This window comes from Zingiber officinale, chromosome 1A (genome assembly GCF_018446385.1).
Source record: "Zingiber officinale cultivar Zhangliang chromosome 1A, Zo_v1.1, whole genome shotgun sequence".
NCBI classification, from domain to species: Eukaryota; Viridiplantae; Streptophyta; class Magnoliopsida; order Zingiberales; family Zingiberaceae; genus Zingiber; species Zingiber officinale.
In genome coordinates, this window is record NC_055987.1 from 184,203,932 (window position 1) to 184,216,471 (window position 12,540).

A 12,540-nucleotide genomic window follows, 5' to 3' on the forward strand; every position below is an offset into this window, starting at 1 on the left:
ACTTTTTGACAAATAAAATTAATAGTTGGTATCCTTTGGTCACACAAATAATAGCAGTGACTCTGATGGGGAGAATACTATTAGTTGTGCCTAAGTGTATACCATTACTTGACACTAAGTCTATTAATAAGATTGTGCCCCTTCCGATGGGGAAGATCACACACTCTTAATTAACTTCCTATAGTCATCCCAAATGGAAGTTTGCTCTAGTGATCCACAAACAAGCTCATCCGATATGGAGGAAGGCACTCAGAGCCAATGCGCAAGCTTGTTTGCATCACTTATAAACTAGTAATGGAGACCATGGGTTTTACTTAAAAATCTCTCTCCCACTTAGTTATTTATAAATGAAGAATTTTAACTATGCTAGCCTACTAAACATGTATACTAACATGCACACACAGCACAATATAAAAGCAATAAATAGAAAATCTAATTTTCAACTATTATGACTTTTATCTATAATTATCCTCCGTGTGTTGTCATCCCAAGCTGCTGCCATATTTGGTCACCGCCATCGGGTCTAGCTGTCGCATCCATCTTGCTCCTTGTTCCGCTGCGCCTCTGGTCCTCAAAAGGTTCCACGCTTTGCAAGATTCGAACCGCGACAAAAATAGAATTTTACATTTTTGATCCTATATTCCATAAAAGGAATGTACATGTATCTAGATCAAAATTAAAATCCTAATAAAACTAAATACAGCTCCTGCTGTATTTTATAATACAATCATGCACACACATATAAATGCCCTTGACATGTCCAAGGGTCCAATCACACACATAAAACTATAAGCCATAATAGTTGGATCCTGCATCTACAAAGTTAGCACATCCTACTATTATCCTGCCTAAATTATGTATGACATGTGCATAATTAAACTAATACCAAATACACAGAGGAAAAACCCTAGCTCTTATACCACTTGCTAGTTGCTACTCGGAAAACCTAGAGGTTCCACTGTACAAAAATTTTGTACAAAGGTCTAAAACTTTTCCTAGCTACCATGTGTTCTTTTAAATTAAATTTTGGATCGCCTGCGGAACTTAACACGTTTGATCTAAAACTTAATCTATTTGTTCTTTTAGGTTTAGACTTGGATCTCCTGCGGAACTTAACACGTTCGATCCAAATCACCTTAAGTTATTAATTCCATTAAACATTAATTTCCATAATTGGTTCCCAGTACTGACGTGGCGAGGCACATGGCCTTCTTGGATATGGGAGCAACCACCACCGACTAGACAAAACCTTTTATGGAAAGCTAATATTTAATTTCCTAAAATAACTTTAGGTTAACCGAAAGGAACAATCAAATCACAAGGAAAAATAAAACAAAAGAACACAACATCGAAAAAACATATTCGAAATACTAGAATCGTAAGCCTCTTGTATTTGATATTATTTCCAAAAATAACTAGTATGATGCGGAAAGAAAAATTACTAATTATACCTTTTAAAAAGACCTCTTGATCTTCTACCGTATTCCTCTTTTAACCTCGGACGTTGTGTGGGCAACGATCTTCCGAGATGAGAAACCACCAATGAACCTTCTTCTCCTCCTAGCTAGGTTCGGCCAACACAAGAGAGCTTCACCAAGGAAGAAGAAAAACACCAACCAAGCTCCAAGGGATGCAAGCTTTCTCTCCTTCTTCTTCTTCTTCTCCATGTAGTATTCGGCCACCACAAGAGCTCCAAGCAAGAGGGATGTTTCAGCCACCACAAAGAGGAAGAGAGGGAGAGGATGTTGGCCGGCCACACCAAGGAATAAGAGAGGGAAGAAAAATAATAGAGGTTATACTCAATGAAGGCACCCCCACCCCTTCTTTTATATTCCTTAGCCTTGGTAAATTAGGAAATTTAATTACAATAAAATTTCCTTAATTTCCTTGACATGATTTAATTGAGAAAAATAAAATAAAATTTCCCAATTAAACTCTTAATGGCCGGCCACATCATAGAGAGGCAAATTAGACAAGTTTCAATCAACAAATTAAAACTTCCTAATTTGTTTCCGGAAATTTTAAAAATAAAATTTCTCTTCAAAAATCCCTTCATGGTTGATAAAAAGAAATTTCTATAATTTTAATTTTTCAACATGTGAATAATTTTTAAAGAGAAAATAAAATATTTTTCCAATCTACAAATAAGGAAAGAGATCTAATCTCTTTCTTTAATCTTTTGTAGATCCTTTTAAGTGAGATATTTTAATTTTAATTCTTTTTAATAAATTATATCTTCCACATAATAAAAATTAAAAATAAAAATTCTTTTTTAATTTAATTATGGCCGGCCCCCTCTAGCTTAGGTTCAAGCTAGGGCCGACCACCCTAAACCATGCTTAGGCCGGCCCTAGCTTGATTCCAAGCTAGCTTGGCCGGCCCCCTTTAGGTGGGTATAGAAGGTGGGTATAGGTGGGTATAGTACTCTATAAATAAGAGGCTATGATAGGGACCGAGAGGAGGAATTGATTTTGGTCTCCCGATAAAATTAAGCATCCCGTGTTCATCCCGAACACACAACTTAATTTTATCAATAATAATTCATTCCACTAGAGAACTATTATTGAACTACCGCACCAATCCCAAATTACATTTTTGGGCTCCTTCTTATTATGAGTGTGTTAGTCTTCCTGTGTTTAAGATATCGAATGCCCACTAATTAAGTGAGTTACTGACAACTCATTTAATTAATATCTTAGTCTAAGAGTAGTACCACTCAACCTTATCGTCATGTCGGACTAAGTCCACCTGCAGGGTTTAACATGACAATCCTTATGAGCTCCTCTTGGGGACATTATCAACCTAGTATCTCTAGGACACAGTTTCCTTCTATAATCAACAACACACACTATAAGTGATATCATTTCTCAACTTATCAGGTTTATTGATTCATCAAACTAAATCTCACCCATTGATAAATTAAAGAACTAAACATCAAATATATGTGCTTGTTATTATATTAGGATTAAGAGCACACACTTCCATAATAACTGAGGTCTTTGTTTCTTTATCAAGTCAGTATAAAAGAAACGACTTCAAATGATCCTACTCAATACACTCTGAGTGTACTAGTGTAATTATATAGTCAAGATAAACTAATACCTAATTACACTACGACCTTCTAATGTTTGTTCCTTTCCATTTTGGCTGTGAGCTACTGTTTATAATTTATAAGGTACTGATAACATTATCTTTTGCATGTGACACCACATACTATGTTATCTACAATATAAATTAATTGAACAACTACAAACAAATGTAGATAATATGACCAAATGTGATTCTTTATTCAAAACAAATGTTTACGAAAACTTAGGCTTTCAGTATACACTCCAACAGGACGTTCATACCATGGATAACAACAGACAGATGCAGATCGAGAATCAGACCCAGCGTGCAGGTCGGAACGTACATGCCTTGAATAGCAATAAGCGGGTGCAAATTGGGAATTAGACCCAACGTGCAGGTCGGAACGTACATGCCCTGGATAGCAATAAGCAGATGCAGGTCGGGAATTAGACCCAACGTGCAGGTCGGAACGTACATGCTCTGGATAGTAATAAGCGGATGCGGGTCGGGAATTAAACCCAGCGTGCAGGTCGGAACATACAGTCCTTGGATAGCAATAAACAGATGCGGGTCGGGAATTAGACCCAGCATGCAGGTCGGAACATACATGCCTTGGATAGCAATAAGCAGATGCGGGTCGGGAATCAGCAGGTCGTCGGGATGTACATACTTCGAATGACGCAGACGAAGGTGGGTCAGGAGGCCAGACACTACAGGACAAATAGGCCTGCAAGGAATCGTAACCACCTGTCAGAGAACAATCATCACATGTCAGGGAATATTCTAACGGTGGGAAGCTCATACTCCTCTTGGTTCCTCCGCCAGCCTATAAAAAAAGCCGCGTTTCGACCACCGCCAGACAGAGCCTGACATCCGACATTCCCTGACATTCGCCAGGTTCCAGAAGCCTCAGTTGCAGTATAAAAAGGGATGCTTTGTCCCTTACACAGGTACTCTCACTCGTCATTTCCTACCAGTATTTTACTTTTCGTGCTTTCTCTGTGATTTCTGAGAAAAAGTACCTGACTTGAGCGTCGGAGGGCCTGACCCGGGGACTTTTTCCCTGGTTTCTAGTCTCTAACGATCGGTGGACTCGTCTGAGTGTGTGCAGATCAATAGCGTCATCATCCTGATTATTTCTCTCCGTAGAACCGCTAGTGTGAACCTGTCAAAGGGGTACCTCGCTGATTCAGCATCTCAACGACTCTCCGTCAACTTTTAGCACAACAAAGCCAGTCTTCATCTGACTCAGCTTCCGGACGGGATTAGTGCATGTCTCGAAAAGCGTGCACGTGCCCCTGGGAGCCCTATATAAGGGCCCTCAACATTCGACGAAGGTATGCATTCTCATCCACTGTAGCTACAGTCTTCATTCTCGTTACTCTGTCTCGATCTCTTCTCGCCGGAGCTGACTTGAGTATCGGAGGGTCGTTGCCGAGAACCCCTTCCCGACTCGATTTTGTGCTTGCAGGTTCTCACCGGAGGATCACGCCAGTCAGAGGTTCATACATCGTCAACGAGAGCGCCACGTCCCTAACGTCTGTCGGCTCAGTACCCGGACATGATCATCTTCCATCTCTAATCCTCTCTTTACTTATGAAGAATATGACAATTAAAGGCTCATACTTTTGAAGAGTAATATGTCTAATTTTTATTATATATACTTTTTTTATCTTAATATTATATAGATTTGAAAACTTTTTTGAGTACGTTTATGTTATCAACTACAATTAACTATTAATTGTATATAATTATCCTATTTGTATATTTGGAAACTAAAGTGATTTGATATGTTAGAGATTCTTTAGTTGAATGGGCCATGCACTCCAAAAGCAAACCTTTATATATTGAGTCCAATATGAGGATCTTTGGTTGAATACTCTATCTTCTACTAATCCAATGCATTAGTATTTAATGGAAATTTCTAATGAATTAATTCATCATAAATATGCATGAAAAGTTTTAAATAGGCAATTGCCTTTTTTTTTTTAAAAAAAAAAGTATTAGCCTACTTTAAGATTCTTGTTTCATCTAAGGCCAGATTATTTCATTTCTAAAATGCTCTTCAATTCCTTTTATAAAAACAAAAGAATTTAAAAAAATATCTAAAGACACTAATTGAGTGTTTAGAAATGGAAAACAAATTCTTATGATTATTTTTACCAAACTATATATAATGTGTTAAAAAAAATTAAATATATTATTTGATTATTTAGAAACTTTAATATGATTTTTAATAATTATATAATATATTTTGACATAATTAAATCTTGATCAAAAACTTGATCTGAGGCAAAACTGAAGATATTAATATATGTTATGCAAATTTCTATCGAGGTTCGTCAATAGTCAAAGAATACTAAATGCACCTCTAACTTCATATATCAAACATGGAGAGGTAATGCAAAATTAAATTCTAACAAATATGTAGCATTATCCTACTATATTATCCTATTTTTAAAAAATAAATTATGGGTCATAAAATAGTTAAAATTAGTTGAATACAATATAAAAAAAACTACATTAAATACCTGCTTAGAAACATTAAATGTTAAAAAAGAAAACATGCTCGAATATCTTCTCTCTCAGTGCTGCAAAGAACTTTTTGAATGCATTCAGATGAGTGTCAGTGCATATTATAATAGTCTCTATATAATAACGTGGTCCTTTCCTGCAGTCCAGGCCAGTAATTAATTAGACCTGGATCAGAGCAACCCACTGACAATTAGTCGATCGTCACTGAGAGCATATATGCTTTCTGTTTCTGCCATTAATCTTGGTCCATAATTAATAAAGAAGCTACACATGCCTGTTCCTCCCTCTCCCTCCCAGAGATCATTTCAAAACTGAAGCAATGTCTGGAGATACGTGACTGAACACGCCGCTGCAAGTTCTCTTTGGGTTCAATAGGCAGGAGAGCGTTCGGTACCATGCATGCATTGCCTGCATTGGGATGAGAACTGTACTACTGCCCCCTAAGAAATTAAAAGTTAAATGGAAGAGAGGGAGAGGGAATACAGCGAAGAAAAGTCATGCATGCATGTGAGAGGAAGAGGGAGACAGTAGTGGCATGTTGAACAGAACGCCTATCTTTGCGGCGGGTCTTCAGCTAAAACAGGCAGTGGACTGATGCAGCTTCATTCGTCAACACAGACGTTAGCAGCCGTGTGTGCACCCATGCAGGCATGGCATGGCATGGCATTGCAGCAGTAGCATAATTGTAGGAGACAGAGCAGCATCAGTCCACTCGATGCTCATGCATGCCAAGAAACTAGCAGCCTACATAAAGCCCAGAGAGAGAGAGAGAGAGAGAGAGAGAAGCACAGTTCACACAGCTCACACAACCAGACAAGGCTGCCCTGCCATCCCCCTTAGTTTTAGTCCACTTGTGTGGGGTACATGTATATAATGCTCTCTTCCATAGATTTCTTTTATATCAATAAATATATTAAGGGTTCGTAAGAACCACAATTATAAAGTCATTGATTGGAGTATTAGTCAATACTATAGAAGAAAAAATTATGTAAAAAGATGACTTTTTTGTATATTGCATCCATGAAATTAACATTAGAAACTATGTAGAGGTTCTTGGTCAAAGATATTTGAGAAAAGTGCATTTGGTATCAAATCATGGGAGTCATCAAAGGCGGCAATGTAAAACACTCTTGATGGTCCATGAACGGTTTGAATGATATGGACGATCGATCGAGCGATCGAGTTGTTTGTGATTTGCGGAGAGGCAAAATTTTGCGTCTAAGTGAATGAGGCATCGACCGGGACCATTCAACCAACGCCACATGGAGAAATACTCTTGGGAAATTAGGTGCGTGGACAAATTTTATAGCTAGCTAATGCACTCAAAACTAACACTTTCAATTCCCTCAATCATAAGTTTCACTAATTGATAAGGAGAAAAGAGGTGTAGAGCCAAAATTGGCTTCCATATGACTCTAAATGATTGAGTTCAATGCATGCCCATGAGACCTAGAATTCAACCTTCAACATCAAGTGGTTGAGAAATCGACATTTGAGGGGGAAAAAATATTCTTGGATATAATGGAGAAATTTGAGTCATCAATGGTGAAATTGGATGTGTTTATTGCCCCACAAGTGGACAATAATATATTTGATTGTGAAAGTTCCTTGTTGGTTGCTCAGCTTCCACAATATATGAATAGGATATGTGTTTGTCAAACTAGGGTTTATAAACTCTTGAAAGATAGTATTGCTCAAAACAAATTAAATACTCTATCTTCAAATTATAATATGTGAGCAAAAAAGAGAGTTGGAAATAAATTACCTCTCATGTAGAGGGAACTTGATTACAAGTGTTAATTGGCATCACTTAATACAATTAAAATGTATTGTTCTAGCTGAAATTGATATAATTATGATTCAATCATGGAGAAGGGATTAAACACTGTTAAAGATGAGAATTAGGAAAAGGAGAGACGTCAATATCAAAGAGAAGTGACATTAAATTTGAATAAACCATGATGCATCTTCATGGGACACTGTGTCACAAAATATGCAAATTTGCTTGCTGAATATATAGGTCTATAAAGTTATGAAAAAAATAAAGTGTGATTTCTTCTATATATCATTTTAGCCAATAGAAAGGTATAGGTTGATAAAAAATGAATGCTAAAGTATGATTTTTAAAAATGTCAATAATAATAATAATTATACTGATTAAATTTAAGAGCTAAAAATCACATTAAAATTTTTATTACGACTAATTAGCACCACGTTAAATGCATCCTTAATTAAATATGCAAAATAATTTTATTTGGATATATATATATATATATATATATATATATATATATATATATATATATATTGTTCTATTCTATGCATGCATCATGAGCTGTACTAAATATTTTTTCAAACTTTGATCTCCTACACAGTCAAATTTATCATTTCATAATGATGAACGCAAGCAATCGGTTATGAATTCCTCTAGCCAAAGACAATAAACAGTGCTACAAAATTCCAAGCAAAGTCAATTTCAGTTTAAAAAAACGTTTGTAACTTTCTCCAAAAAGCTGTGGGATGAAGCAAAACATTATATCCATTTGTATTTTCTCCAAGAATCCTCGCATGGAAGTTATAGCATTGCAATTTTGTCTTGTTGTACCTCGAAATCATGCATACAGATCCAAGCTCAGCTCGTCACTGGGAAAAAAAACAAATTTTAATTATTGACTTCAATTAATTCTTGGAATTTTTATAGAGGAAGGTGAAATTCTCATTAGCTAGCTCTACTGTTCTTTTACCCTCCTGTACACTGCTGTGGCAATTATGAAGAGGAGAACCAGTCAATGTAGGGAATACTTGATGTGATTATTATATATATGGCATGAATTATTACTCGTGAATATTTCCACATCTTCTCTCTCACTCTAACATTAATAATGGAATTAGTGTCCCTACAGTCTCCTTTTCTTCTCCTCACCCCATCTCTCTCATCAGCATTCTAAGCCAATGTTGACTGTGTAAGAGAGGGGGAGAAGAAGTGGGAGGAGCTAGTTAGCCATGGAGGAGGAGGAGGAGGAAGAGGAGGAGGAGGAGGAGGGAGTGGTGGAGATCTATGCGGCTGATCAGGACAAGAAAGGCAAAGCGAAAAGATCCGAGAGGAGATTATTATTTGATGGATTGGATTTGAACAAGGAGGTGTTCTGTGAGGGGAGGGAAGAAGGAGGAGGAGGAGGAGAAGGAGGAGATGATGATGATAGAGGTAGCATCACTGATGAAGTCGCCGGCGGGAACAGCTCGAGCAACAACAAGGACGAGGACGACGACGAGGACAAAGGCGAAGGAGAAGATCAGCTAGGGGCGGCGAGGGTGAGGCAGTACAACCGTTCGAAGATGCCGAGGCTGCGGTGGACTCCGGATCTTCATCTCTCCTTTGTCCATGCAGTGGAGAGGCTTGGAGGGCCAGATAGTAAGAGGCTTGAATTTTCTTCTTCTTCTTCTTCTTCTTCTTCTTCTTCTTCTTCTTCTTCTTTCATAATTAAATTGGTGGTGCAGGAGCAACCCCAAAATTGGTACTCCAGGCCATGAACGTGAAGGGGCTGAGCATAGCTCACGTCAAGAGTCACTTGCAGGTGAGCTGAGTTAAATAATTCATTCATTCATTCATTCACAAGGAAATGGATGCCATGAATTATTTAATTTACAGTTAATTTTCCTTTTTTTTTTCTCGAGCCAGATGTATCGAAGCAAGAAGCTGGATCAAGTGTGGCCAGAGAAATCACCCTTTCTTCCAGGTAATTCTCAATCCTGCATGGTCTAGCTCCTAATTATAGATCGTTTAATGAACAAGACAAGACACATTAATAATTAATTCATGGAATCGATCGATATTGTGTTTCTTGTTAAATTCATCATATTGCAGCTGCTGCTTCTCCAAGTGGAACGTGTTTGAGTAGAGGATATGATAATTTTTATTACACAAGAAGTACAGCTGCTGATAATTGTTCATATCTGCATGAGACAATTTTATATCCAAGAACTGCTCCAATAATCCACTCCTATGGCATGGAGAACAGTGTCCGTTATCAATCAAGGAACCTTCATGACACAGACCACTTTTACAGCCTTAGACTAAACCCTCAGCTGGATCTTCAATACGCCAACTTTAGGTAATAATTATAAACACTAATTAATCTGATCAATTAAAACCTAGCTAGTTTATCTGATAATTAATTCTAACAGATTGCAAGACTACATGCTCAACCATCCGCCTGTCATGAGTCTCAACTATTTGGGATCCACATTTAGTCATGTGGATCGATCGGCTGCCACCCGGCACGAGAAGCCATCCTCATCGGTGTCCGGTTCGTATGATCGTAAAACCCTAATTGCGGGAAGGCACTGCCTCGAGCGGCTAGAGGTATATGTGTGCTAGCACACATTAATTTTCTTGACTTGTTACATTAGTACGTACAATGCATGTTTGTTGAATTGCCGTACCTGTTTATCAAGGGGTCTGACCTTAATGTGGAGTCGGAAGTTGACCTGAGGCTAAGCTTGGGGAGGAACTCAGTGGATGAAGAAGGAAAAGGGAAGAAGAGACTCAGAGAAGAAGAGGTGAAGAGTTTAAGATTAGGGCATGGATCTTTAGATCTCACCATATCCTAATTAATGGTGTTCATATGCATGGAATTTAATTTGAGTTCAATATTCCTGCCCTATCAATATTGTTTATTTTGAGAAAAAAGGGGATGGAGGAAATTAAGGATGATAAAAAAAATTACATATATTATGCTGTTTTTTTATCATCAATAATTTTTCTCTTCTCGTTTGTCTCCAAATAAACAAGTGATCATCTATGGAGATGAGAAATGATGGATGGATTTTAGTTTTGTAATTTCTTATAATTAGTTTACTTGACAGATTATGGAATGTTGTGCAAATGTTTTTAATTAAAAGTGCAAAATATTTGTTAGTATGGTTCTACTAATTGTATAAAAGTAATTAAGTATATGGTAGCGTTCTATTCATGCAACTCTAATTGTTAAATTGAACATTGTTCGACATGGAAACGCTTATCGGTTTCTCATTCGCGCCTTAGCTGGTGCAGTTAATCGATGACACAACACAGATCAAAAAGATCTCGCACTCGACAAGAGCTTGGGCTCGTTGAGTGATGATGTGTGGTTTAAGAGTATTTCAAGGAGAAACTATGTTTTTTTGGTATAGAATTTTATGAGCAATTTAATGATCTCATATCTATTGTTTTAAATTATTCAATTTTTAGAACTCTAAGGTGCTATTATTCACTTCAAATTATAAAAGATCGATACTAATGAAAATTAGTGTATGATTAACATGGATGAAACATTTGGCAAAAACATACTGCATCAGGAGTTAAAGAGCTCAAGGTAATGTATTAATTAGATGAGATTTCTTCTTAGCTACTCCTTTTCATTTTTTTAGTTGGCACAGTTGACTAATCCTGGGATGACTGATTTGATCTTATGAAAAATTTTCACCAATCATGGGGTAAAACAAATGGCCCATCAGTTAGGACTTAATCTTGTATGTTTGGAAAACTAAAAAGACATACTACTGTTGCACCATTGACCGAGGACACAAATACTCTTGATCCTTACAAGATATATGTTGGCAAGAAATAAATCATCCTTTTTAAAGTTACTAGAATTCATGACCAATCAGATCACATAGTAACAACGTTATTATTGTGTCAAAGTTCCCTTCATTAGAATAGCTAAGATCAACAACATGTAAAAACGTCCAAATATATAAGGGTTTATGTGATAACAATGCAAGAACTATCTTCCCTTCATCTCTTCGAGTTGATAATAAAAAATGTATAAAGTTTTATACAATGGAACAACCGCGCAATAATATACATTAAACACTAATTTCATAATACAAACATTAATCTATTAACTTCATTACTAAATAACACCTTCATGGATCATGCACTAATCTACTAACTCAATCGTTACATTAAAAAAACAATTACACTAAAGAAATCTTGGAGAAAAGGAAAATCCACCAAATTATGCTAAATGAAAATTGTTTTAAAAAAATTAAATCGATTAAAATGTATAAACTTTATATTTAGATTTAATAATTTGGAAAATATTTGGAGTTTATTTTTTTTTTGACAATATATAAATACGAAACTACCTGAGTTTTTATGTATAAAATATATTTAAAATATTGTACACTGTTCAACTACTTACAAATACAATTTTGATGCAAATCCAAGAACTCCTCAAGGACAGTGCCATCGACGCAATGTTTTGATTGATTGCATGGAGTGCACGGCAAGAGACGACGCCGGAAAACCCAACGGCAAATCAATTTTACAGCAAAATTCCCCGATTCGTGCCGTCATTTTTTGCAAGAAGGTCAACAAACTGAGAGGCAAACTGGAGTTGGTTATGGAGGCGGCGGTGGCTGGGACGACGTTGATTTCCCGGCGCAGAAGAGTTGGACGGACTCCGGTGAGTCGTTGTGGCGCCAAGAAGAGTCCGAAGGCGGCACGAAGCCCCTAGGCAGCATCGCTGAGAATGCCCGGCCGCTCCTCAGCTCCCCAGCGCCGTGTCGGCTCTTGTCCCTTCTTCCCCTCCAGGTCCGTCTCTCGCTCTGGCGGCCGCCGTGGTGAGGCCATGGCGGCCGTGGCTTCAGGACATGGTCGCGCAGGCCTTGGTGGTCTCCGACCACTCTTGGGACGTTAGCGGAGGCGGCGGAAATAGAAGGAGGGAGAGAGGAGAGGAGCACAAGGAAAAGGATGAGGAAGGAGGCTAAGGAACCCATTAGAGAAGGTAGAATGTTTGGCCTTACGGGGGCGGATTTACATTTGGACTGGGTTGCCACGTACGGCCTCCCCAGTCCACCTGTAAATCTGTCCTGGTGTTAATACCGGGCATCGGAAGTAGTATAGAGAGAGGGGGAAGTTAGGGTAGGTGATCATGTGATGTTGTAGACTTG

General features: G+C 37.6%; 1 protein-coding gene across 1 annotated transcript; it reads left to right on the plus strand.

Annotated features, from left to right (window-relative positions):
• Nucleotides 1-8,549: 8,549 nt before the first annotated feature.
• LOC122038631 lies at nt 8,550-10,279 on the plus strand. Its single transcript, XM_042598462.1, has 6 exons — nt 8,550-9,016; nt 9,103-9,179; nt 9,284-9,341; nt 9,470-9,716; nt 9,790-9,967; nt 10,060-10,279. The coding sequence occupies exons 1-6, from the start codon at nt 8,608-8,610 to the stop codon at nt 10,213-10,215; spliced, it is 1,125 nt and encodes a 374-aa protein (XP_042454396.1). The 5' UTR covers nt 8,550-8,607; the 3' UTR covers nt 10,216-10,279.
• The last annotated feature ends 2,261 nt before the right edge of the window (nt 10,280-12,540 follow it).